The sequence below is a fragment of the Talpa occidentalis genome, unplaced genomic scaffold (assembly GCF_014898055.3).
Source record: "Talpa occidentalis isolate TD23 unplaced genomic scaffold, MPIMG_talOcc4v2.1 talOcc4.9, whole genome shotgun sequence".
Classification (NCBI taxonomy): Eukaryota; Metazoa; Chordata; class Mammalia; order Eulipotyphla; family Talpidae; genus Talpa; species Talpa occidentalis.
The window spans coordinates 26,194,860-26,221,983 of NW_023605305.1; the positions used below are offsets into that span (position 1 = coordinate 26,194,860).

At 54.5% G+C, this 27,124-nt stretch overlaps 2 protein-coding genes across 2 annotated transcripts; both read right to left on the reverse strand.

Annotated features, from left to right (window-relative positions):
• Positions 1–344: 344 nt before the first annotated feature.
• CLDN19 (claudin 19) lies at positions 345–3,968 on the reverse strand. The gene is made up of 4 exons (XM_037500450.1): positions 3,564–3,968; positions 2,281–2,445; positions 2,116–2,200; positions 345–547 (listed from the first exon to the last, which is right to left on the reverse strand). Exons 1-4 carry the CDS (start codon positions 3,784–3,786, stop codon positions 385–387), a joined length of 636 nt encoding a protein of 211 aa, XP_037356347.1. The 5' UTR covers positions 3,787–3,968; the 3' UTR covers positions 345–384.
• A 5,864-nt stretch (positions 3,969–9,832) lies between these two features.
• P3H1 (prolyl 3-hydroxylase 1) lies at positions 9,833–26,813 on the reverse strand. Its single transcript, XM_037498985.1, has 15 exons — positions 26,306–26,813; positions 23,232–23,384; positions 21,973–22,162; positions 21,679–21,810; positions 20,263–20,402; positions 16,084–16,173; positions 15,733–15,785; positions 15,438–15,559; positions 13,394–13,521; positions 13,151–13,246; positions 12,656–12,806; positions 11,545–11,662; positions 11,072–11,147; positions 10,659–10,799; positions 9,833–10,291 (listed from the first exon to the last, which is right to left on the reverse strand). Exons 1-15 carry the CDS (start codon positions 26,756–26,758, stop codon positions 10,148–10,150), a joined length of 2,187 nt encoding a protein of 728 aa, XP_037354882.1. The 5' UTR covers positions 26,759–26,813; the 3' UTR covers positions 9,833–10,147.
• Positions 26,814–27,124: the final 311 nt, after the last annotated feature.

The following is a 27,124-nucleotide window of genomic DNA, read 5'->3' on the forward strand; positions in this document are numbered from 1 at the left end:
TTCATGGAGTTGCTGGGAGGAACCCATAGGCTCAGAGGGTGGGGGTGTGAAGGGCCCTGGACACCAAGGTCCCTCTTTACTGCTGTGGGTCCCCAGAGCCCGGCACAGACTCACGAAGCCCTTCAGTGAGTAAGTAAGCGGCAGGTGAGGGATGGTTGTGCTGACAGGCCTGTGCCTGGACATGCCCCTGTGGGCCAGGTCCTGCCTCTGGCTTCTGAGTGTCTGGGTCTGGGTCTCAGAGCACAGGACGGTGCCATGTTGGGGATAAGCTTCTCAAGCCCAGACTGGGCTCGGGAGACACTCTGTACTCTCCTGGGTCTGGCCAGGGTGCTGCAGGGGCGGAGAGGGCTGGCGGGGGCCAGCAGGCGGGCAGGTGTGTGGGGCTCAGACGTACTCTCGGGCTGCAGCTGAGGGGCCAGGCCGGTAGGGCTGCGGGCTGCTGCTGGATCTCCCAGGCTTCGGGCAGGAGCAGCAGAGGAAGGAGCCCCCCAGCATGGCCAGGCCAGCAGAGGCCCAGCCCACAAACAGTGCTGGGCCAAACTCGTACCTGCAAGGGGTGGGAGGACGCCATCAGGTGTGGCTGGAGACCTGGCCCTGCCTCAGTGGCCCCTCAGGGCCCCTGTTCCTCTCCAGAGAGCTTTCCCAATCTGTCCTGAGAGGGCAGCAGGTGGGAGAAGCTGGGAGCCTCACACGCCTCCTCAGTCTCTCTGGGTTCTTGGGATGAATGGTGGGCCTTCCTGCCGGCGTAGGAAGGATCCCTGGCATCCTCACAGCCATGGTCTGACCCATGGAACTCTCAGTCCGGGCTCCCGCCTGCCTGGCACTGTGGGCTCTCTGCACCTGGGCCCTGCCGGCCAACCCAGCACTGCTCTAGGTCTTTCTGCACTGCTCTGCACTGCTCTAGGTCTCCCCACTCCTGTGCCTTTGCATGAGGCACCCCCTTCTGGAACATCCCCCACTTCTGTACTTGCCACGATTCTCCACCTGCCGGGCCCAGCTCAGATGCCACCTCCTTTGGGGGCTCTCCCTCACCCCCTCCACCCGCATTGCATTCTCACTGGGTGGCCCTTGCTTGTCCAGCCACCCAATTTGTTGGTGTCCCAGGGCCCAGCATAGGAGCTGCGGCCCAGACAGCACTGGACAGTGCAGAAGAGTAAAGAGCCAGATCCCTGAGCTGAGCTGAGCTACTCCTACTTGGCAGGTCTTTGTGACCAGAGCTGCCAGACCCAGGGAACAAACCTCACACCTGAGGTTGCCTTTTCCATACTGCTGCCTCTTCCAGGGAGTCCTCCTGACTGTGACAGCCCCAGACCTATTTGAATATCTGGGGTTGAAACTGTCCCATTCTCTGCTGGCAGGGCTGAGATGTGCAGGAGGAGCCAGGATGCCCCAGACCCCTCATAGAGCCCCTTATTTGTTCTCCACAACCCCAGCTTTGCAAGTCCTGACTATTCTAGCTTCTAGCAATCTCTGAACCTACTCTCCATGGCTACCCCCCTGGCCCCACACCCTCTGCTCCAGACCTTTGCAACAGCCACCTTTCTGGTCTGCCCCTCCCCACCATCCTGCACCCCCCTGCCAGTGGATGGCTGCTGCCTCCACCCCAGGGTGACTGCAAGGCCCTGCGCCATCTGCTCGTATCACTTGTCAGTCTCATCTCCCTGCTCCAAAGTGACGGGTGCCTCCTGCAGGAATAGCAGTGACTCAGGTTCCTGCCTCCTCTCCAGACCCAGGCACTGTGCTAACTCCATACCTGCATCATGTCACTGAACCCTCACAGTTGGGTGCTGAGGCCCTGGCTCCATTTACAGGGGAGGAACCAGGTGCAGAGAGATTAGGGAACATGGCTGACCCGTGGCCAGCATGTACAGAGCTGGGATTTAGACCCAGTGCCAGGACAGTGTGCTTCTGAGGTGCTTGCTGCTCTTGGATGCCTCCCCCCAGGCCTCTGCCCCTTCAGAGGGCCAGGCTGCACCCTTCCTGGCTCCAGAAAGCTCAGTGACCACACCCAGCACCCAGCCCCTATGTCCCCTTTCAAGTTCCCTGCTAGAACAAGGCCAGTGGCCCCGGAGGAGGTAGAGCAGAGGTCCATCCAAGCCACACCCTGGCACTCACCTGGCATTGACAGGCGTGCTTGGGTTAAAGAACTCCGTGGTCACCAGGGTGGCATACCATGAGACGGCTGTCAAAGTGCAGAGGCCTGAGGATGAAGGAGGGGAGCTCAGCTCTGCTCTGGCTTCCTGCCAAGGTCAAGATGGTGGAGGAGCCAAGGGTACTCACCCGCCAGGAGGAAGAGGGCGCCCCCTGAGATGGCGACGCGGCCCTTGGCGATGGGGTTGCTGTCTCCAACCCGGGTGCACTTCATGCCCACAACACTGAGGATCATGGCCACAAAGCCCAGGAGCACGGCCACCACCATGAGCGCTCGCGCTGACTGGATGTGACCTGGGGGGCAGGAGGCACTGAGCCAGGGGTAGGTGGGACCAGGTGGGAGGAGCCCAGGGTGGGGCTGGAGCAGGAGTGGAGGGTGAGGCTAGGGTGGATGCAGCTTCACCTCGCCCTCACTGTTCACTCTGGCATGCAGGCCCTTCGGGGGGCTGTGACGGCTGGTGACTGGGTGGACTGAGTTCTCTGCTGCTTTCCAGCCAAGGTTGGTGGGGAGGGTGAAGAGGGGAGTCCCTTTTGGGCCTGGTCCCTCTCCCAAGGAGCTGGGGAGCGCTGGGTCTCTCACATTCGATGAATCAATTGCAAGGGGTGGCGCTGACCTGAGCCCAGCCCTGTGGGTTCTTGGGCAGGGACATCCTGCCCAGCCATTTTGACTCTGGTCGCCTTCCCTCTCCCCATGGCAGCCAGGTGCCTGCTGCTCTGTGGGCCCAGAGTGGGCTGCTCTAGTCCTGGGCCCAGAGTCCCTCAGGGCGTCTGGGTCTCTGAGGGAGGCCAGCCAACTTGCCTGGACCAGCTTGATGGGCTCAGGCCTTTGGGGTGCCCAGGCAGAATGTGGGCAGTTTACCCCACACTAGGAGAGAGCTGCAGTGGTACCTGTTCACCAGCCCACTTCTCAGGCTACCAGCCTGGAGGAGGAGGAAGAAGAGAGGGACCTGCCAACCCAAGTAGCTGTGTGTGTGCCCGCCTGTGCCTGTGCCTGGGTGTGTGTGCGTGCATGTGCGCGGCATGTGTGTGAGTGACCGTGTGCTGGTGGACTTGTCCCGGCGGCAGCACGGGCTGGTTGGTGTGCGTGCTCGGTGTGGGGAGAAGGGCCGGGCAGGGTCTTAACTAGATCTGCTGAAAGCCAGGCTCTTTCTCATCTGACCCTCCCATGGTTCCAGAAGTCTGTAATTACAGATGAAGCCATCAGAACACAGAGTTAGGGCCCTTCGAGGTTAGGGTGGCAGAGCTGGTGTCAGGCCCCCCAGTTGTGAAAGCCTAGAGCACCTGCTGACCTTAGGACACCGCTGGTCTGGGTTTCCCGGTGTGCACGGGGCTGGGTGGGGGTATCTGGAGAGCTTGCTCAGGAGCCCCTCCCCGCTCCTCCCCGCACCCCCACCCCCGTGAGGGGATCCTACCGTCCAGGGCGAGCAGCGAGTCGTAGAGCTTGCACTGCACCTGCCCGGTGCTCTGGGAGGCGCAGGACATCCAGAGCCCTTCGTAGAGGCCCACGGCGGTGATGATGGCGTCGCCCGCGTAGGAGGACTGCTTCCACTGCGGGAGGACCGTGCTGGCGATGATGCCCACCCAGCCTCCCAGGGCCAGGAAGTAGCCCAGGAGCTGAAGACCGGAGTTGGCCATGGCCCAGGGGAGGGCTCTGGGGGTCCCAGGGCTTAGGCCCAGGCTGGGGCCTCTGAGGTCATGGCCAGGTGAGAGAAACAGCGGGGCAAGGGCGGGGGTCAATAGGCCAGAGGCTGTGAGGAGGAGAGCTGGTGGCAGTGGCAGCAAAGGCAGCGCTGGGGCTGGAGAATGCAGGGGGAGGCCCAGAGGCTGGAAAGGCCAGCGGCCCGCCCACAGCGGTGGACTAAGCCAGAGCAGGTCCCCAGCAAGGCGCATGCCCTGCCCACTGGGGGTGGTAGGCGGGGCTGTGGCCCAGGTGGGTCCCCCCCTTCAGGGCTAGAGAAGGGAGGGGCTGGGAGGAGTGACCCTATCACCCTCAGGGTTTTTCTGCTCAGGGAAACCCTTTCAGAAACCTGATTCAAGTACCCGAAAATTCTAATTCCTACTCCCAGCACCAGCCTTGAGACCATGGACTTTGCTCTTTGATCTGACCTTTGGTGTTTTCTGTCCTCTGACTGTAGAACTGAAAGGAAATGGACTTCCAGTTTGCAGCAGGTAAGACTAGAGTTAGACATCAGGGAGAACTTTTTGGCCAGGGCTCTGAGATCAGTTATGGAGAGACTGGGCTGGGGAGGGAGTGATGGGGGGCCCTGAGTATCTGGGGGTTGTATATTAAAAGTAAGAGAGCTCAGGCCAGGAAATATGCACTGGGAGAGGGGTTGTCTGAAATCTGAAGGGGGCAGAAGGACCCCCGTTAAGATTAGGCCAAATTTGGCTGCCAGCCAACATGGGCCAAGCTGAGAGGTGGGAGACAGCACCAGCCTGGCATCAGCTTGAAGGAAGGCAGACCGTTCACCCGCTAATCCCCTCGTTGGCTGGCTTAGTCACTCCCGCTGGGACTCAAGGCATGGGGCCCTGGTCCCAGCTCCAAAACAGCCTGGCAGGGAGCAGTGGCCTCTGCACATTCCTGGGGGTCAGGCTGCCCCCTCCTAGTGTTCTGCCTCCTTCTGTCTCCCATCCCAGCTCAGCCCTCAGGAGAAGCGAATGTTTAACTCTCCCCGGCCTCATTAACAATCCCCTCACGTTCATTTCAGCCTCCACGGGCTCCCTGGGTATGGGTGCAGGGGGAATGTCACGGCCCTGCTCCCACTTCCCCAGCCCCCTGCTGCCCTCTCCAGCCCCAGCGGCCCACCCACCCTCCCTGGAAGGCTCTGGAGGAAGGCAGGGTCTGCTGCCTGCTTGGCCCGCCTCCTCCCCCCACAGCCTAGTCCCCCGTCCCCAGCCAGCTCCCTCGCATTCTTCACGTGGCTATGCAAAGGACAGGGTGCTGGGCACTGCGCAGACAATGACAGCCCTGTGTGCCCGCCCAAGGCGTGGGCCCCTGGAATGGCCAGCAGCTCGGCTGCCCCGGAGCTGGGGGAGCAGCCTGCCCTCCCAGGGGTCAGGAGTGGGCGCTGTTTGGCCTGCAGCTCTGAACACTGCCCCCGCCCCACGGCCCTCCATGCGGGGAAGCACAGGGCCACGTGGACCTGTGTACACAGACCTGCTTCCTGCCATAGCCTGAGGGTCTCAAAAAGCAAATGAGGTCTAGGATGGTTGTAGGGAAGTCAGTCCTGCGTCCGGATCCCTCTTCTGCCACACAGTGTTCCCCCCTGTTCAGAGGAACCAGAACCTAGAGTGGGCACAGAAGACTCTGGGCATGTAGAGGACACCCCTTCTACAAATTAGCCATTGGGCCTCAGGACAGCACCCCACAAAGGAGAGGAGATAGGCGGAGTCTCCACACCAGGGAGCAGCAGGGGCTGTCTTCCTACTCAGATCTGTGTGGAGCCAAGTTCCCCCGACCCCTGCCTCTCTCAACAGGAAGACAAGGTTATCACATGCCCCCAGAGGTGATGCCCAGGCCTGGTGGTCGAGGGAGCAGTGCACCCAGGGAGGGCGGGGTGCTGGTATGGCAGCCCTCACACACAGTATGCCCCCTGGGCCAGCTGCCCTCCTCCAGCCTGGTCTTGGCCCCTTCTCCTGCCATCTGTGGGGACTTGCTGGAAGGAAGATCCAGGCCTCACTCTGGTCTTCAGCAGCACCGGTCAGGTCTCTGAGCCCAGATATTCAAGCTGCATAGAAACCAAGTGTCAGAGCCACAGTGGTCTCCAAGACCAAGGACTGCAACCCTCCACTGACAAATGAGTAGCTGAGGGCCAAAGAGAAGTGACCACCTAGAGTCACACAGCTGCTTCCAGGAGCACAGTCTTGGGACCCTGAGGTCTCAGAAACATCAGGTTGCCTGCATGTAGCTCCATGGAGATCCAGAGCCCCTTCACCCTGGGGGCCCAGAACCCTCTGAAGCTCTTGTTTGTCCCTCCTTGTCAGTTGAGGTTTTGAGTCTGTTCTACCCAAGGACACTTTCCTCCGATGGCCTTCCCTTTCCATGGTTGCAAAGCCTTTTGGAGTTCAGAGCCTGCTTTGGAGTGGAATTCCTTAGCTTGGCAAAGCTTCTCCACCCAAGCCTCCCACCACCCAGTGGACCCCGCGGCCCAGTGACTGCCAGGCATGCGGGGAGAGCTTGGATATGAGCACCCAGCCTCGGCTCAGAGCTAACTTGAGGCTGCCCCTGGGTGTCACACTTCGCTGTTTAAAATGTGCTTTCACATGACATGAAACTTACGGTGCAAGCCTTTGCCACTGAAAGGCTGTGTGATATTAGCAAGTGCCTTAGCCTCTCTGGGCCCTGGTTCCTCAAGTGAAAGAGGGATGACACCCCTTGGTTCATGAGAGCATGTACAAGGAGCAAATAATGGCCGACAGGTGCTTTTGGAAAGCATGGTATAACTGAAAAAATGTGGCGAATGAAAGCTTTGTTCCCAAAGTCTCCCTCCTGGGTGCCCACCTCCCACCCCATGTCCTCCCACCCTGGGGGAATGGACTGCCTGTGGCTAAAGACCCACTGCCACATCCCGCCGGCTTGGTAGTGCCTGGTGGGGAGGCCTGAGTAGGTATGGTTGGATCACTGATGGATGGTGTGAGGACTAGTTATTTTTTGTCTCCCTCCTAATGAAACGCTGGAGTCCTCTCCCACTGCCAAGGAGGAGCTGATTCAGCTGGTAGCCATCCAGCACATTCTCTGCAGCCACCATTTGAAACACTGGATGCTTGGGAGCTGGGGGTGGGGGGCAGGTCTTACCTCCCCAGCTTAGAGTCTGGCTTTCCTGTAAACCACAGGCTCTGAGGGGGGAGGACTTGCCACAGATCACAGCAGAAAGCAGTGCAGCCAGACCCATCCTGCCACCCAGGGAGGGTCCAGCATCCTGATTCAGAATCCTATAAAGCTCTTTGCACATTTCCATTCACTGCACCTTGTTTGCCTCCGAGTGCTGTGAGCACTTCTGGGCTCTCCCAGCCTCGCCAGGATGGAGGCGCTTCTGCAGCATGTGGGCAGCCTGCGGGGTGCCCTCTTCCAGGCCCCACAACCCAAGCACAGGCCCCACTCTGGTGCCCCTGCTGAGCACACCTCCACGCTCTCCCTTTGCCTCAAGCAAACTGACCCCCTCCTGCCCCCTGTGCTCACAAGTGTGTCACCAACGCAGAGGAATCAGTCCCAGGTGTACCTTAGTGGGGACCCCGCCATCACCCTCTGCTTCCAGACCACTCATCAGCCCAAATTATATGCATATCTCCTGGCCCTGTTGCCACGGAAAACATTTGGCCTTTCCGAAGCTTAACTGAGACAGTCGGCTGTCTCTGTGTACTGTGTTGAAATAGTAAAGGTCACTGCCTTCTTGTGGAAACTTCTGCAAGACAGACCAGAGGACAGGGCTTTCTGCTGAGCATCGTGCAAGTGCCGCGTGAGCATCCCTGTTTGTTTTTTTTTTAAGATTTATTTTATTTATTTATGCACACAAGAGCTGGGGTGTAGGCCAGAGTGGGCGGGGGGGGTGGTGGTGAGAGGATTCACCAGAGACAGAGTGGGGAGCAGAACCAGCAGACTGACTGAAATACACTGCTGAGGGGAGCAGCAGCCAAGATAGGAGAGATCTGCTGCGCCATGCAGGTAGTTCCCTGGCCGGGATCAAACTGGTGCTGCAGTGGCTGCTGATAGCTTCATAGTGCCGAGACTTAACCCCTTGTGCCACCAGGGAGGCCCTCATCCCTGGTTCTTACCCCACCATCCTGGGAGTGAGGAGTGTGCCCCACTGTGCAGGTGTAGTCACACAACTCCACATGGTGGGAGAAAAGGGGGCGAAACTCACGTCCTTTCCATTAACATGTCACCCAAACAGGTCATGGGGCCACCGATGAGACTGTCCCTAGGGGGCATGCTGTGAGTGCACTCACCTGTGCTGCTGTGTCCCAGCCCGAATTGCTTCACCTTCCTTCACCCACCTTTCCCTCCAGCTCATCTCTCTGCCCCAACACAGAGCCAAACTCCCAAGAAGTGTCTATGCTGACTCACTCTAGTGTGGCTTTTGTCCACACCACTTCCCAAAACATCTGCCAAAGTTCTTGCTGATCTGTGTTGCCAAGTCCGAAAGCGAGTCCTTGGTTCTTCTCTGGCTCAGCACATTTGATGCCACTGCCTTCGTGAAAGCTCTCAGTGGCTCCCAGGATATCATCCCTCCTGGTCCCCGCTCTAGCTGGCCCCTGTGTCCTCCGCTGGCTCCCATTGTCCTCTAGCTCCCTGGTTGCTTCCAGCTGGGCTGGCTTCTGATTTGTCCTCTGTCTTCCCAGACCTCGGTCTCCTGGCTTTGACCACCAGCCACATGCTGTGACTCCCACCTCCACCACCCTGAACTCCAGACTCATCTAGCTGGTCTTTGCACCTGGGTGTCTAATAGACTCCATGAGCTTAAATGCATCACGTGGAAAACCAGACTCCTGGTTCCATAGCAATGTCTCCTACAGCCTTCCCGTCACAGGAGAGGGCGGCTCCATTGCTCCAATGGCTCGGGCTAGAACCCTCCATGCTTGTTTCTCATACCATCCAACCCACCGGTGACTCCTGTTGGTTCTACTTTGATGATAGCTCCTGACCTGGCCCTTCTCACGACCCTCGCTGCCAACATCCTCAGGTCGCTGTGGCCCTCCATTCTGCTCTCCTGTCTCCATTTTTTTTTTTTTTTTTTTGTGGGACCCTCGCCGGTGGCCGGGGATTGAACTGGTGCTGCAGAGGCTGCGGGCAGCCTCACAGCCTAGCACTCAACTGCTGCGCTACCAGGGGAGGCCCATTTCTTGCCCCCACAGCCTGTTCTCCATATTCTTCACCGAGGCCTGTGATATGAAGTCAGATGTCATCACCCTGTCCTCAAAACTGTCCTGCATCACTGAGTCAGAGCCCATGACCTGCTTGCTTTTTCTGCCTCACAGAACCACACACACACACACACACACACACACACACACACACACACACACACGTTACTGATTTCCCTCTATAATGTAAGCTCTATGAGGGTGGGGACTTCTTTTCTTTGCTCCTATGTCCCCAGCACCAGACAGTAAGCTGGTGCTCAATAAACACACACTGGTTAGTAGAATGAATGAGCATTCAGGGTGCAGGTTCCCAAAGTTGCTGCCCCCCAGGATCTCAGGCCCAGGAGGGGAGATGGGCTTGTGGCCAGAGGTGCCGAATCTCCACAGAGATCCCTCTCACCCCAGAGATGTGTGTCCTTCTGCACATGGAGGCCTGAGGCACGGGGACTCTGAGGCCAGATGGCAGAGCAGGATGTGAATGGCTGACACGGGGCAGTATGCCAGAGCCCTGCTGACCACTGCTCCCTGCCAGAGGGGGATTAATAATAATTCCCACCATTTATCCAGAAAGTTCAGGCTTACAAAGTGCTGCCACGTCCAGTATTGCATCTGGGCCAGAAGTGGGCAGAGCCAGGATTATGATGCCCATTATACAGAGGACAGCCCTGAGGTCCCCGAGGTTAAGTGGCCCACCTGAGGCTGCACAGGAAGGGCTGAGCTGGGTACTGAGCCAGGCTTCCTCGCACCTGCTCCACTGCATCCTGCCCACCAAAAGCGGGTCTCAAGTGAGACCTTTGGTGCAGGTGGGCATATTTCCACTCTGAACAAACCACCGAATAAAAAAACATGAATCATTTATTCTTTGGTTATCTACACAGACACTTAAATACTGTATTGTTGTCCCGTGGCTGCCTAGGCCTGAGCCCCCAGCTAGGTCCCGAGGGAAGCAGGCGTCCTGCCATGTCCACTCCATGAGCAGTAGCACCGTGCAGACCGACGGCTGTGAATGGGTCCCCTCTGCTGGGCACAGCAAGTTCCCCAATGCTCTGTGGCCCCCAGAAACAGGAGTCCAGCAGGCATGACAGAGTTCCTCACGGCGGGTCTAGCGGCCCACCCAGGTGTGGGCTGGACATGGTCAGAGCTCATCCTTGTGACCTAACTCACTGCTGGAGAGAGGTGCCTCTGCGGGTTGGAGGGGGGCCTGCCGCGCTTCCTGGGGCAGGTCCATCTCTTCCGGGCTGAAGAGCATCTTCACCAGGTCGTCCGCCTGCACCCTGTCCTGCAAGGACAAACCCCTGTCTATTCAGAGATGCCCCTTGAGGAGGCTCTACACAGCTCTCAGATGCTACTTGCTATAGAACAAGAAGGCTCTTCCGCAGGGGCCTCTGAGCTTATCTCCTCCAGGAGGTCCTAGTCTCTGGGTGAAAACAGCAGAGGTGGTGCCCAATGAGGAACCAAGAACCGGGTCATTCTCTACTTGGCACTCGTCAGGGTGGACAAGGCAATATGACCACAGTGACAGGGGCTGGAGCGAGGCATCTCTCTGGATTCCCAAGTCCAGCGTGCCTTTCGTGACTAAGCCACTGGGCCAGGGCTGGGGGAGGAGGCAGAATAGGGCCCTGGTGGAAAGCACTGGCGGCTCTTACCCTCTCACTGTGCCGGGCGTCCAGCGTGAACCACAGGGCGATGGCACAGCGTTGCCCTCTGGTGACGGCCTTCACTCCGTGCGGGTTTTCAGTGCCCGAAGAGAATCCCACGGTCCTGCCGCACTGGGGCTGCACCTCTGCCTACAGGGAGGAAAGGGGACAGGAAGGACAGACGCTGGGACCTGCGGCAGGACAGACCTGCGGTCAGCAGGGACCAGGACTGGGGGTGCTCTTCAGCCTGGCTTCCTGTAGACCAGAGCTACGGAGGAAGGGTGACCAGTCAGAGGACCAAGAAGCATGCATCAGAGTCCCTCGGTCTGGGGGCCATGGAGGAGCTGGCTACTAGTCAACAACTGGCCATTCTGCCCACTGTACTTGGAGGGGTTCTGTCTCTAGGAGACAGGGGCACTCACGGTCACAGTCTTGGCGTCTAGTTCAGTGAAGTAAAAGTTTCCTCCATCGAAGTCTCCATTCAGGTAAAGAATAGCACTGAGAAAGGGAGAGAGGTCTCAGCACAGGTGTCCTTGTCCCCCCGCCCCCAACACACCACAGTGCTAGTGTCTGCGAGGACTCTCAACCGGCAGGAGGGGGCCTTTGTGAGGAAAAAGCCTCACAAACATCACTCCCAACCTTCCTGCCTTCCCCCCTTCCCTCAGAGATCTGCCATCCCCTTCTGGGGCACTTCTGTGCCAAGCCCACCCTCCCACTGTCTCCCTGGCCGCACTGCAGCACTAGGATTCCCTACTGTCTGGCTTCCTAGCCAGAGGGGCTACAGGACTGGGCTCTGGGAACAGCTGATCCCAATGTGTGTGTGTGTGTATTTGCACGTGCACACACATTGGGGAAGGGGCTAGGCCAGGGAGCTGGGGGCTCACAGAGCTGGCACCTGTAGTCCCGGAAGGTGTAGGCGGGGGGCTCCTTGATGCACACGAGGGTCTCGGCGTTCAGGATGCAGTTGTCCACGTGGACGGGGTGGCTACCGTCCTTCCTCTCAGCCTGGGCCTCTGGGGCCAAGGTAACACACGTCAGACTGGGGCGCCTCAGGAGACAGCACGGCTCTCCTGCTGGTGGGGTGGGTGCTGCTTCCCAGAACGCATCTGGGTCTATGGGAATGTCTACCCAAAAGGGGCCTCAGACTAAGCCACCAGCCCAAGAGTTCGCACAAAGCTGCAGGCTCTTGGGAGAGTTCTTGATAGAGTGAGCAGGTGCAGTAGACAGGGCTGTGGGGTGGACAGGGGCTGAAAGGCATAACCCAGAATCTATAAACAGGAAGGAAGGAGGAAGGAGGAAAGTGGACATGAGGATGAGGAGGTGGGGGGTGCAGGAACAGGGAGATCAGATGTGGGCAGCACAAAGGGAGCAGGTGCCCGGGGCTGCGGGTGGGTGGAGCAACTCTGAGGGATGAAGGCCGAGAACGGGAATGCGGGGAAGGGAGGTTACTGTAAGATCCCAGGCAGACTGAAGGCACCATCCCCCTTGCACGCCCCATGTGGGCTGGAGGCCCATCAAGTCACGTCCTGCCTGTCCCCACTTGTCCAGTCTCCAGATCCTGCCCCCTCACCTCCTGCATCTCCCTTACGGCTCCTCTCTATTCCCATCGCCATGAGTTTAGGCCTTTGTCTTCACCCACCAAGGTCACTGCTGACCAGATTTCCTTTCTCTGGTTTGATCCACGCTTTCCAGAACTCTCCACATGAAGCAGCAAAAGTAGTCTTGGGAAAGCAAGGCCTCACCAAGTCCTCACTGCTAACCGCTTCTCCCTGGCCTCCCAGTCTGTGGCCGCAGCATAGGGACGCCCTCGGGCCCCAGGTTACAGGGCTGACAGTGACTTCCTCCGCTGCACTTGCCACCCTGACTGGCTGCGTATTTGTTTGCGCTGGTTCCCAGCTGGGATGAAGGGACAGCTTCCCGTCCTTCAGTGATCTCAGTGTCCAGCAGGGTTGGGGGTGCCGGGCATGGCACTGCCCAAGCACAGGTGCGGGGTGGGGGAGGCCCACCTTCAATGGCAGTGCGGCACACCAGGTGGGAGTAGGAGAAGTAGAGGGGGGTGTCCAGGCGGAAGTAGGACTCCATGACGCGCCGCACCTTCTCTGTCACGTTGTAGTACAGGTGGGCGCTCTGCAGGGGGACTTTACCTTCCTGGCCCAGCTGCCAAGGACACTGTGGTCAGTTGGTCCAAATGCCCCTCTGTGGGCCACAGGGGCTGGGCCCCACCCTTTGTGCACCCACCAAAGGGGTTGTCTTCACTCCCACCCCCTGGAGCCCCCACTCTTCAGGAAGCACACCCCAGCTTCGCACACCAGCGTGGCTTGCCTGCCTCATTTTATTATACTTGGTCTAAGAGCCGGGATCCCAGGTTAATCATTCATCTCACCCTGTGGCGGCTCGAATGTCAACAGGCACACCCTACCTTTCCTATCACCAGCCCCGACTCCTCCCCAGAGCCTGAGCCTCCCTTCTCTACAGTCTGGAAGGTTAACTACTGATTCTACCTTGAGGGCTTTGAAGACAGTGACGCCGTAGAACTTCTCGTTGGGGGTGTGTGGGGAGGTCTGACCGCGGTAGCCGTCTCCCGAAGTGGCTGCTGCCTACGAGGCAAGAGCAACAGGTGGGGCTCGCCAGGCTGGAAGGGGGCACCCACCGCCCTCAGCAAGGGCAGGCAGGCCAGCACCTGGGAGGCACTGGGTAGGGGAGGCCGGGCCTCGGGGAGAAGGGCGGCCATTGGTTCCCCTTACGTTGGTCAGTCTCTGCAGCTCCCGGCACTCGTCGTCAGAGATGACGCCGTCCATCACCACCCTCTGGGAGCCATTCAAGACCTTGGAGTTCATAGTGAGACTGATGCCTTCATAGAGCAGGGGGCCACCTGCAAAGCAACACCAAGGCCAGCTAAATCCAGCCGCAGTTCTGTTCACACTCTCCCCTGGCACCCCCTCCTGGTAGGAAATAGAACTTCCTGTTGTTTCTTGCAGAGAAATTCCCTTTTCAGACATTACCAAAGGCAGGGTGTCCAAAGGACAGAGCCTGGAGACAGGAGGGCAAGTCCTAGTCCCAGCTCTACTCCCCGACAGCTGCTGCTCTTGGCCACCAGTCGAGAAAACATCATTAACACATTCCTAAGACCTGGTATCCAGAACCACAAAGAACTTGGGTTTGACTCCTGGATCCTCCACTCACTGGTTGTGAGACCTTGGCAGATTACTTCACCTCCCCAAGCCTTTCCTCCCAGCAGCTACTTCTTAAGTTTGATGTGAAGAACAAGAAAGCAAGTCAGAAATTGAGCACAATACCTGGCACACAGAAAATGTTCAAAATTTTAGCTACCATCATATTATCATCACCACCACGACCACCACCACCACCACCATCGTCATCTGTTTACGATGCTCTTGCAATCTGCCCAACTTGCCTCCCAGACAGTTATGAGAATCAAGAAAAATGACAGCACAAAAACTCTCTAACAAAGGAATGCCAGCCATATTCTTGTCACTTGCTGATCTTGTTAAATTAACCACTGCTAATTTAAGTAACTATAGAACAAAGACCAACATTTTTTCTCTTCTATTTCTCAGGTCTCTCTGTATTGTGGACACAGAGGCAACTTGATTCTACTCCATCTACTCACTGAGGCCTGTGTGAGTGCCAGGCTCTGTGCTAGACAGGTGAGGGGCAGCGCCTGCCAGGGAGAGCACAAACAAGCCTCTTGGAAGTTCAAAGCAGGTCTTGGCTGGAAGACCAAGAAAGGCTTCGCAGCTGTACCTCAGGTGCTATCATGGGCAGAGGTGCTGGGAAGTATATTAAGAAGCGGCACACTTGGGCCTCCCCGGTGGCGCAGCGGTTGAGCGCTGGGTTGTGAAGCTCCCTGCGGCCTCTGTGGCGCTGGTTCGATCCCCAGCTGCTCCCCGGCCACCAGAGGAGGGTCCCACATGGCGCTCAGATCTCTCCTGCCGCCCGCTGCTCCCCTCAGCAGTGTACTTCGGTCCTTCTGCCTGCTCTGCTCCCTGCTCTGGCTCTGGTGAATTCTCTCACCCTCCCACGCTTCTGACTGTACCCAGTGCATGTATAAACAAACAAACAAATAAATAAGTAAATAAATAAAATACGTGCCTCTTTAAAAAAAAAAAAAAGAAGCGGCACAGGCATGAACGAAGACTTGTGGACAGAGAGAGACTCAAGCACCAGGAGCAGCCCAGTGTGGATGGAGAGAGGGTGTAAACGGGCAGGGGAAGAGCAGAACGTAGCGTGAAAGAGGCAGGTGGGTGGATGGGGTCAGAGTCCCCAGATCTAGCCACCCAGTGGGAATGGGCCAGGACACACTGGAAGCGGAAGGAAAGACCAGTGCAGAGAGGAGGTGCTGGCCTGAAGCAGCCCTGAGGCAACAGGAAGAGGGGAAGGAGAAGCAGCAAAGTCACCATGGGCAGGCCTCCCCAGCAGACTGGAGGGGACAGGCAAGGGACAAAGAGCACCAAAGAAGGTGTAGGCTGCTGAGGCTACTGGTACAGGGTGGGAGATGGTCGCTGGGAGAAAGCAGTTTGCAATTAGAGACAGGATGAGTTTTGTCCTATGATGCTTGAACGATGCTAGCATTACTGCGACCCAGGAATCTTATTTATTAATGAAAGGCCAATTCTCAGCTCTTCCCAGGAGGGAGGGCTGTTGGCCAGCTACAAAGGACAGTGAGGCAAGCATAAGCTCTGACGGGTGGGGCCCCACCACAGAGGTTGGCCTGCCATGAGCTTGGTGCAGCTGGGGCGCAAGCAGGCCCAAAGGGTATCCTCTCACCTTCCCGGGTCAGCCTGCTCACATCCAGAGACTCTTTGGTCTTCTCTTCCACAAGGGTCTCAATCTCCTTCATGAGGTTTCCGATCTCCTGGGAGATGCGGACGGCCGTTTCCCGTTCTGACCTGTGAGCACAGCCACGCTGAGGACTGGATCTGGGGCCGGTCCTGGTTCCCACCCAGACTGCCCAGTCTGGACCTGCCCACCCCTTGCCAGGAGTTCACATCTGCCTGGGCTCAGAAAGCCTCAAGTGCTTCATCAGACCGATCCAAGCATGCAGTTTCTTCAAGGTCCTCACTTCTGTTTCTCTCGCAACCTCTTGGGAATCACCTCTTCTGGGGTCCATGAATCCTAAAAGTAGGCCAGGAAGAAAATAAACACCATTGGGTGACCTACTTGATCTCCCAGGTCTCAATGCAGGTAATAGGACCTACAGGAGACACCACATCACCTCCTCCCCTCAGGAGGTAAGGAGAGGCCTCTGACCTGAAGTCATCTCTGGCTGCCCCAGCCGCCCCAGGCTCTTTGTCCACGGCTCCCACAGATCCCAGGTTTAGTGCAACACCTTAAGGACTTTCTCCCCAGAGTGTACCACTCACTCCATCCCTTGCCCCGACTCTCCCCACCCCAGCTCTGCACCCTCACTCACCGGATCAACAAAGGGAATTCCAAAAACATCATAAGCAAAGAAAAGCAGTTCTTTCTCCAGTAGGCTTCGCTGCCGGTACTCCTGGGCACTCTGAGGAAGCAAGGCGGAAGAAAGCCCAGACTCAGCCCTGCCCTTGGACCCTCCAGAGCCCTGTCAGCCTGCGCTCGCCCCCCATCATCACCAGGTGTCTGTTCCCCAGTTTGAAACAAAGGCTCACGTGTTCAAGCATTCCTTTTGCCTGGCACAGCAGCACCACTGAGGGTGGTATAACCAGGCTTCCCTGGAAGGGAAAAACATCCCCCCTCCACCTCCCTGTACCCCTCCTCCAATTAATCTCTGAGACAGAAAATCTGGAGATCCTCAGGGGGGGATGGAAATGTTCTTCAGAGAAAGAGAACTCCTTCTGGACTTCTGCTGGAGTTCAATACTCAGGGAGGAAGCCTAGGTGTTAGGCAACTCAGTCACTGAATCTTTAAAGCCTCCTTTGAGGTTGATTCTATTTCTCTATTTCATAGATTAAGAAATTAGGTGCAGGGGGGACTGCAACTTAAAGTGACACTATAGAAAGTGGCAGGGCGGGGACCTGCCTCCAAACCCAGGTCTTTTCAAGTCTAACGCCCATGTGCTTCTTATTACACCACCTGCCTCCCCCCAGACTCTGAACAGACGGCAGCCTCCCCAGAGGGGTGAGAAGGGGAACTAAGTACCTTCCCGGGTCACATCTTCCCCTAGATGCCCTGCTAGTCTCCAAGCAGCAGAAGGAAGCAAAAGAAAAAGAAGATATCATCAGTTGAAGTAAAGGCGACGGCAGTAAGGAAATGTTAAAGGCATTAATGAGTCCTATGGCATCTTCACTTGCCCAAGAAGAAGATGCAAGTTTTCTCCGAGGAGTTTAAATGACTGACTCCCTTCACCCTGTGCTAGACACCAAGCTAGGTATGGCATCTTATTAACCCTCCAGCAGCTCTTTGAGGTTGCATATCCTACTTCTACTATATCCTACTTCTACCATCTTCCTTCTACCAAGTAGGTGCAAATCCTACTTCTACCATTTATTAGCTAAACACTGACTGAGAAACAGCTGATGTCAGGAAATGCCGCAGCCCTGGGATACAGCAAGGAAACAGATTCTGGTCACAACTGCCAGCCCAAGGCCCTTGTGCAGCTAACTCGTCTCCTGCAGCCCGCATGTCCTAACCTCTAAAATGGGATGTATAGTGTCTACCTCACCCGGCAGCTGGGTCCACGAAATGAGACTGTGGGTGTGAACCGCACACTTAGCTCAGGACAGGGTCAACAAAAGTTACTTTCTTTCCAGAAGGGGAACTTTGTTTAAAAAGGAAGGTAGACCACATGGGTTTATTTTTCTTTCTCTAACCCAGACTCACTAACATGACCACAAAGGGTAGGAGGTGTGTTAACCCCGCAAGGCACAGACCTGGAGAAAAGCCATCTCAAATCCAGATGGTCACCTCTGGCTCTGGCCACCTCCAGTGGCCAAGGAGGACAACTACAGGCAGCCCATCTCCACAAGGGCGGGGATGGCAAGGGGATTACGCCTCCTGCTCCCAGAGACTCCAGGCTCCAGAGCTAGACGAACCTCATTTTCTTTCTTCAGGATAGGCTGGTGACCCCACCACACTGGCTTGTTATGAGGATTGAATGAAAGAAAAACCAAGAAAGGATTCTGTAAACTGTAAAGTACCACAAACATCAGAAGGGTGGTAATTTTCACTATAAGTGCCACAACCAGAATGGAGGTCTGACACTGCCACGCCAACCACCTCCTCCCCGTGACCAGAGGAAAACAAACTCCACTGGGCTAGGAGAGCAGTGGGCCAGGTCTACCACTGGCTCAAGCAATTCCACTTCTGGGAAGTTACCCAAAAAACAAACAAGGAGAACAAGAACTTGAACAGATTTCTGTACACCCCATTTACTGCAGCATTGTTCCCATTAGCCACGATGTGGAAATAACCTAAGTGTCCTTCAGCGGGTGAATGGATAAGGCAAATGTGTTGTATCTATACAGTGAAATATTATTCAGTCATGAAAATATTATTCAGTCATGCAAAAGTCATTAGCAACAACAGGGATAGAACTTGGGTATTCACTAAATGAAGTAAGTCAGACAGGAAAAAACACTGTATGGCTTCACTTATATGTGTATTCTGAAAATACAAAACAAAACGAAAAAACCAAGCTCAAAGGACAGACGTGTTTACCAGAGGCAGGTGGGGGACAGGTGGGAATGGGTGAAATGGGTGAAGTGGGTCAAACGGTACAAACCTCAGTTATAAAGTAAGTTGTGAGGATATAATATTCAGCATGGCAACAATAGTTCAATAATAATACCGCAATATTATTAAAAATATTATTTAAATTAAAATATGCAATAATACTGCACATTAGAAAGTTAAGAGAGTAAATCTTAAAAGTTCATCACAAGAAAAAAAGTATTAACTACTGTGTGATGATGGATAATATTAACTAGACCTACTGTTAATATATATTGTATATATTTTTTGTGATATATCCAAATATCAAATTATTATGTGAGATATTGTGATTTATCAGAAATATATATTGGTCATTCATATATATTCATATATTCATAGATATTCCTCATATATATTTGGTCTTCATTCATAGTTCCTGGCTCACAGCTCCCAAAAGCCTTGGGATTTCCTAAGCATCGAGAGGGATAAAGGTGTGATTTGTAATGTGAATCAGGTGACTATTAAGCAGCACCTAAGGATGGGGGCCGCTTGCCAATGAAGCTAACACACTGATGGGGGGTTTGGAATTGCCTGTCTATCCCGGGAGGTGAGAGGGCCTGGAGATCTGAGTGTAACTGCCAATGGCCAATGATTTGATCAATCACACCTATGTAATGAAGCCTCCAAAAAAACCCAAAAGGTGGGGCTTCAGAGAGCTGCTGGGATGGTGAACGTGGAAATTTAGGGAGAAAGGCTAGCCAGGAGGGGGATGGAAGCTCTGTGTTCTTTTCCCATATTTTGTCCTATGTCTCTCTTCTTACCGGCTGTTCGTGAAAAATGTCCTTTGTAATAGTCAGTGATCTAGTGAGTGAACAGTTTCCTAAGTTCTGTGAATCTTCAAGCCAATTTATCCAACCTGGTGCCTGAAGAGTAAGGATAGGGGTCCTAGAAACCTCTGCTCTGTAGCAGGTTGGTGAGAAGCACAGATAACCACCTGCACTGTGGCTGGCATCTGGAGCAGAGGGCTGTCTTGGGAGACTGGGTCCTTAACCTAAGATGGATCTGGGGCCATGTCTGGGGAGAAACATGTCAGAAAATGGAGTTGAATTCTTGGGCACCTTGCTGGGGTCTGAGAATAGCTTGTGGTGTGGGCAATCTCTACACACTCACAGTGGCACTGTGTCCAGGAGCCCTAAACAACCTGAAATCAGTATTATGTTCCATGTCTTATGTGCCTCAATAAAACATATTTACATATGTAAATAAAAGTTCTCCATGGAAAAAAGAGAAAGGGTCTAGGGTCTGTGCAAGTCATATACACAAATATCAAGGTTCATAGCAGCAAACTTAAGTTAAAAACAGAGAACATTTCATGTTTTTAATGACAAATCTAATACCCATACACTGTAGGGAATTGAGAAAACATAAATGAGTAAAACACAAAAAAAAATCACCCCTAATGACACATCCAGAAATAACCTTTGCTACAACTTCAGTACATTTCATTTGGGTCACTGTATTACATAGATTTTCCCCTTACTTTGGAGTGAGACAGGACTAACGCTCAAAGAGTAAGAGATCAGACCACAGCAGAGAAGGGGGACAGGGAAGAAAATGGGGAGACAGAAAACAGGAGAGTGAGCAAAATTGAGCATGAAGTATAAAATGATACATCTTGGCCAAATGGCATTAAGTCTCAAAGTAGGGGATGCCAGAAAGAGCCTGCTGTGCAGTCCTGCTTTTCTTTGCTGACTCAGATAACAGACATCTGGGCCAGATCCTGCCAATTAAGGCTCTGGCACCTTCCCCAGGCTTCCCAAGAGCCCTTATTCCCTGAGTGACAAGCCGAGTCGCGCGCTCACACCCATCCAGGCTGCGCCAGCTTCCCCTTGGGCCCCACCCCTCTGCCCTCTGGGCTGTGTTCAGCTGGCAGCTGCCCTGACTAGTGGGAACCTCTCACCTCCCGGGGACCGATGGCTCCAGCTTGTTCTTCTCCATGCATAGCTGTGTAGTAGGCCAGGTTCTGGTTCATCACCTCATCGTTGGGGAAGAAGAGGAGATAGGTCTTGGCACACTCAATAGCCTGTGTGTAATTCCCAACTGCAAAGGGGGGAAAAGGCTGAGAAGAAAGGGTCTGATCTTGGGTACCAGAAACTGCAGAGCGTTTGGTTCCAGCACAGCCGGAGGTGCCTGCCACACACCACTGCCTGACTTGGGGGGAGGAGTTAAGGGACACCCACGGATACAACATTGACTTGAAGTGGCTGAAGGTGCTCAGGGCTGCCTACTATCAAAACAGACAATTTAGAACCCCTGTGTGCCCACATCTTCAGTATTCACAGATAATTCAAAACTGGCCTCAATGTCAGATCCATTTCGGGGATATTCCCCTTACTTTCTTTTCCCTATGGATTTTCAGAAGGTAGGTGGGGGAAGAGATTATAACAGCAGACAGTTCTTCACATATGTTAGTCTCCTCCGCTCAGTTGTCAGCTTGCAAACTCTTGACTATGTTGAATGCTCAGCACACTGATACAGTAATAGTAAAAGCTGGGCTGCTGTTGCAGTGTGCTTCAGTCCTTCTGCCTGCTCTGTTCCCCCCTCTGGCCCTGGTGAATTTTCTCATCCTCCCGTGCTTCTTTTTTTTTTTAAATAGAGGCATGTTTTATTTATTTATTTGTTTGTTTGTTTATACATGCACTGGGTACAGTCAGAAGTGCGGGAGGGTGAGAGAATTCACCAGAGCCAGAGCAGGGAGCAGAGCAGGCAGAAGGACCGAAGTACACTGCAGGAGAGGTCTGCGCGCCATGTGGGACCCTCCTCCGGTGGCTGGGGAGCAGCCGGGGATCGAACCAGCGTGGCAAAGGCCGCGGGCAGCTTCGCAACCCAGCGCTCAACCACTGCGCCACCGGGGAAGCCCCCTCCTGTGCTTCTGACTGTACCCAGTGCTTGTATAAATAAATAAATAAATAAATCTTTAAAAAAAAAAAAAAAAAAAAAAGGTGGGCTGCTGTTTTTCTGGATCATGATAGCCCCACGGCCCTGCCAGAGGGTCAGTACTATCTAGGAAAAAAAGTCTGGGAAATGTCCTGTGAGCTGTTTGAAACTGCTACCACTTCATTCAGATGAAAAATTAGATTGCAGAGGTCACAGGAGGGACAAGAGAGAGAGGGCCTAGAGTCTTCTCTCCCAGTTTCTCTGGCTGCTGGTACTGGCTTCCTGGGCCAGTGGCTAATAACCAAGCACCCAAGGGATCATTTGGCTCAGGGATTCCCACCACCAGAGGGATGCTAAAAGCGAGGTGCAGCGGTCATGACCGCTGCCTACCTTGCTTCTGTTAGCTAAAAGCAGCAGGGAAAAGAAAGGCGGGCCTTACTGTTATAGTAGGCAAACTGCAGATAATTATAATGTGATGGGAGGAAGTCTTCAAAAGGTTTCTCTCGACTTGGGTGGGAAGCCAGCTCAGTGACACAGCTCTGCTTACAGCTGAGGACCTGGACGTAATGATCTGAAAAGGAATCGAAGAGGGGGAATAACCACAGGGCCCATCTTCAGGATTCAAATTCTGGTTGAGATGAACAAGTTTCAGGAGAAGCCACCTTCGGTCAGATTCCCAGGTTCAGACATTTAGGTAAGAGGCTGAAAGGGTGGGTGGGCTCCGAGCACCCACCTGCGATGGCCTGGAAGAGGTCGGCGTTGTAGTCCAGGTAGTTGTAGCCATCGTAGTCATAAGGCCCTTCGCAGAGCACACGGCACTCCTGGTCCGCTGCCCAGTATTCCCGCAGCGCCGCCTCCAGGTGGGGCACGGCCTCCTGGGGCTGCTCCTCGGAGTAGAGTCGCACTCCCAGTCGAAACTCCTGCTACTGGGAGGAAGGGGTACTCAGTGGTGGGAAGGGGTACTCAGCGGGGGGGGGCCACCCTCTGCTATTTGCCTGCTCCTGGGGTCACGGATGCTGATGGTGGCTGCTATAGGATGAAGGTCTTTTGTAAGTGGTCTTGTTTCTTTTGCAATTTAAAAACACATAACTCTTTAATCTAGAGCAAAGTTATATTACAGGGAGTTTGGTGTAACTTTCTTGGACTTTTCTGTAGGGCTAAAAGTTCTCAAAATTAAAGTCTAATAAAAAGTTTAACTCTTAAACGCTAGAATGCGATGACACAGATGTTTCCAGCGGTAAGGGGTGACTAGGGCTGCTGCAACTAATTACAGACTTGGGTTTTGCTATCTGGGGCACAGTTCCCGTTCTCATAGACAAAAGCTATCCCTGCTTGTCATAGAATCACATGAAAAAACAAAAACCTGTGTGGAATGTTTTAGATGCACATAGTTTACTTTTAAAAGTCATCCTGATGTTGTTTCTAACATTTCTATTTCCGAGCTGTTAAAATATGAGAACAGAAGCTCTTTATGAAAATGCTATCGCATCACTGATGATCTTTCATGGAACATGGACTGTTCCTGCTGCACAAATAGAGTAAGAACATTGGGAATACCATGCCACTGAATGCAGTGAAAAATAAAAACCAACATGACCAAACAATGTGAATTAGTACAAGTTATACATAATATGTAGCCATTAAAAACTATGTTTTCAAAGACAAACTGGAGACAGAAGAGCAGGCTCAGGATCTAGTGGTAGTTCAAAAGGGCGGTGCGACAGACATGCACAACGTTGACACTAAATTAGATTTAAAAAGTGGATATGGGTTTGAAAAACAAGCCAAAATATCAACTACTGGTTTTCTTAAGGTGGCAGTATTATACACTCATCTGCATTTTTCTAATGTTGTACAATGACCATATATTATTTCTGTAATCATAAAGCAACCTTAGTAAATGTCCGTTTAAAAAGAGTGGTGAGGTGGGAGGGAGAGAGGACTGGAGGAAGGAGGGAGGGAAGGGACATTGACAGAGAGAGAGATTTTCACCATGTGGGGTCTGGCCTCAAGATCCTTGAAGTCTTCCTCCTTCACCCCAGACATGCTTTGGTAATAGTCCAGGTTCTGACGCATCTCCATGTGCTCAGGATTGCCCACAAAGAAGGTGTGCGCCGCAGCGACAGCTTTCTCCAACTTGTTGATCTAAGAATGAAGCACAGGAATGTAATTCTCACATCCAAATCCTGAAGGTTTGTGTCCAAATATGTGGTCCACAGTAAACAGGAAATCCCAGCTTCCCCAAGCCAAACAGGGAGCACCGGCCCCTGACAGGCCCAGAAAACACACCTACTGCAAGAACTACATACCAGAAGTTAGGAGCCCAGGGCCCTAGGTAGACATTTAGCTATTTTCCAGATCAGGTTTAGGGGGCTCCCCAAGAAATAGGAGGCAATGGTTCAACAGAAAGAAGCACCTATTTTAAAACAAAGGTCATATTGTAGGGAACTGCTATGGGAGACTGCATGTCCAAATAATATTATATATTCTCAAGGTTCAAATGTAGTGATTGAACTGAAGAAGATCTAAGATTCCAAGGATTTAGGAGTAGGCAAGAAAGAGTAGTTAACAATTAGATTATGCCCAAGAGTTTTCCTAGAAAATACTATTTTTGCGTAAAATAAAATCAAGCGGTTTGACATATTTAAAGAAAAAAGAGGTGGCTGAAAAATTCTAAAGTCCTATACAAAATCCAGACATAGAATCTCTGGCTTAAAGCCCAGGGCAGAAACAAGTGGATACATAAAAACCCGAGGAGGAGAATGTGCTACAGGTCAGAACAAAGTCCACAGCACATCAAAGTTACATGTAAAGTATGTAGATGCTTATGTAGAATCTAAGAGTCTTAAGTAGAAGTTAAAACAAATCACGGATAATCTAATGATTAACTATACAGTCTTTTGTGTCAGAGAGACTCATGACAAACCTAGGTTTACTCACCTGCTGGGGCTCTGGATAAGTGACTTAAAGTTCACTCTCTAAATTCAACTGCCTAATCTGTCTCCTGCAGATAGCACTCACTACTTCACAGGACTGTTGGAGAAGTTAACCAGACACTATATATGGTACCAGGCACATATTAAGTGCTCAGCAAATGTTGGCTGGCATTACTAATATGCTAGGGGGAAAACGTTTTCTTATCATTGGTGCTACTAAACACACACTGAACAAGGAGTCAGCCTGCACTCTGCCACTAAAATAGCTAGTTGCCTAAGGTCAATAATTCCCATCTCCATACCTCAGTTTGATTGTAAAATGGGAAATCTTCTCAAGTGTGTCTCTTTTATGGTTTTATTCTCTCATATCATTCAGCACAGCTCTTGCTTTCTGTCCTCCATCTCCTCACTCTCTATTCCTCAGTCCTGCTCTGTGTCCCACAGCACTGAGCACCTCACTTCCTTCCTCATGTGGACAACTGCGCTTGTCTCCTATAGGTTCACCTGCCGCCATGTCCTACTTCCAAGGCTTACTCCACACACGGTTTCCTCAGTTAGCACTCTAAGTCCCAATCCTGCTGATGGACCCCTGAAGCCTCCTCTTCCCAGTCTGGCCTCCCTCTATCTGGAATGGCCATCTTCCTCCCCTCAAGCAATATTTAGGGCTCTCTCCAATTGTCACATCTTCTCTCAACTCTCCATTGTCTCTGGACAAAGCTAGGCTCTCACTCCTTTGTGCGCTCACAGACCCTACCCAAATACCCTTTGAGAAGCCCTTATTATAGTGATTCTTGACAGCAAAGCAAGACCAAACCAAAAATACATATATACAAAAATATATATATACAAAACCAACATTTTAATTATCTGAACAAGAACTGAAATACAGTAAGTATTCAATAAACGTTTGCCAAAGAATTTTAGAAAGCAGGGGCCTCCCTGGTGGCGCAAGGGGTTAAGCACCGCATGATGAAGCAATCTGATGCCTCTACAGCACAAGTTCAATCCCCAGCCAGCCAGGGAGCGACCCATGCGGCAATGCAGACCTCTCCTGTCTTACCCGCTGCTCCCCTCAGCAGTGTATTTCAGTGAGTCTGCCTGTTCTGCTCCCCACTCTGTCTCTGGTGAGAGACATCACCCCCAACTCTGGCCTGTGCCCCAGCTCTTGTATGCATAAATAAATCTTCAAAAAAAAGAGAATTTTAGAAAGCACTGTTAAGTGATGTGACCAATGACACAGCACAATCATTTTGGCTTCTTCTGAGAAACTAGGAGGAATGGAGAGGAGCTATGCAAGCAAAATGTTTTTGGAAATCTGAAGTCCCCAACAGTCTCTACGTCTCTGCAGGTGGGAACGAAGATCTGTTAAACCACAGATTTAATAGGCCTGAGGAATAGAGAGAGTGAGAAGATGGAGAACAGAACACACAGTGCAGTAACTTCTCCCTGTCAAGAGCACCACCTACTTCGCTGCCACCTGAGCAAACTGGTAGCCGCCAAGCACTTAAAGCAGAGCCTGGAAGTAGGTGCTGGCTGCTCTCCTCCGCACCATGACCACCGCCACACACCCGCCAGCGTGCTCCACATCCATGGGAACGCTCGATTTTGGCATTCCTAAAAATACTCACTTTCTACGGAAACCTGACTGACAGACTAGCCAGGGGTCCCCCACAGGGAGGGGCCAGACAACCCCTACTGGCGACGTGGCAACCGCATGTTCTCCAAGGGAGTCGCTGCACTGGGGCAGCAGGAAAAGCATCATTAAAAACCGAAGCGGAAGGCAGATGCAGAAATGTCCTGGCTTCTCGCTCGGACACTGACAATGAAATCAGGATGAGAGAACCAAGCCACCGCTTTCCTTCCCTCCAGGAGGCGTCCTGGGGGGCGCGAGACCAAGTTTTGCTGGGTGGGTGCCATAACCTCCGGCTGGACCTTTGGCGTGACCACCTCCCGATCGACCCCGGCGAGCGGATCACGCGGCGGGGTCTCTGCTCTCCCTGAGTCCCAGGGGGGTCACCCTCCCGGGGCGACCCTTCCTCGCCCCCGACGCTCCCCGGCCCCCCCGTTCCCCGGATCCCTGCGCAGCCACCCCAGAGGGTCCGGGCCGCCGGGGCGGCGGCAGCCCCGCACCTTGAAGTAGGCGACCTGCAGGTAGTTGTAGGGGCTCCGCTTGCGGAACTCCAGCTCCAGCTCCTCGCCGAGCGCGTGGGCGGCGGGCGGCCCGAGGCAGCGGCGCAGGCAGGCGGCGCGGCGCAGCAGGCCCGCGAAGAAGCGCAGGTCGCGCAGGGCGGCGGCGCCCGAGGCCTGCGCGGGGCCCGGGGGCGCGTCGGGGTCCGGCGCCCAGGGGAGGGCGGCGGCGCAGCGGGCGCGGCAGCGCAGGCGGAGGGCGCGCAGGGCGGCCCGCGAGCGCAGCGCCCGCTCCATGCTCAGCACCACGGCGGGCCAGTCCCCGCGCGCGTAGGCCGCGGCGCCCTCGGCGAAGAGCAGGTCGGGCGCCGCCAGGTCCCCGGCCGCCTCGGACTCGCCCTCCGCCCGGCAGGCGGCGGCCACGGCCAGCAGCGCGGCCAGCAGCCCCAGCGCCATCGCCCCGCAGACCTAACGGGACGGCTCGCCCCCGCCACCGAGGCCGGAGCCCCACCCCCGCGGCGCCCCGCCCTCCGCGGGGCTCCCCCCACGCCCCACGCCGCGCGCGCAGGCCCAGGAGCGCCCCGCGCCCCGCCCGCCGCGGAGCCGGCCAGACGGGCGGGGCCGGGCAGGCGGGCGGGGCCGGGCAGGCGGGCGGGAGGGCGGGGCCGGGCAGGCGGGAGGGCGGGGCCGGGCAGGCGGGCGGGAGGGCGGGGCCGGGCAGGCGGCAGGGCGGGCCCGGGCAGGCGGGCGGGCGGGGCCGGGCAGGCAGGAGGGCGGGCCCGGGTAGGCTGGAGGGCGGGGCCAGGCAGGCGGGCGGGGCCG

Coding starts and splice junctions, on each gene's coding strand:
- CLDN19 (XM_037500450.1), bottom strand. CDS start 3,786: ATGGCCAACTCCGGTCTTCAGCTCCTGGGCTACTTCCTGGCCCTGGGA. Junction 2,446..3,563: donor CTCGCTGCTCGCCCTGGACG/GTAGGATCCCCT, acceptor CCTGCCCCCCAG/GTCACATCCAGTCAGCGCGA. Junction 2,201..2,280: donor CGCCCTCTTCCTCCTGGCGG/GTGAGTACCCTT, acceptor CTTCATCCTCAG/GCCTCTGCACTTTGACAGCC.
- P3H1 (XM_037498985.1), bottom strand. CDS start 26,758: ATGGCGCTGGGGCTGCTGGCCGCGCTGCTGGCCGTGGCCGCCGCCTGC. Junction 11,148..11,544: donor TACACCTTCCGGGACTACAG/GTGCCAGCTCTG, acceptor TCCCTTTCTCAG/TGCTATTCTTTACCTGAATG. Junction 10,292..10,658: donor ACGCCCGGCACAGTGAGAGG/GTAAGAGCCGCC, acceptor TTGTCCTTGCAG/GACAGGGTGCAGGCGGACGA.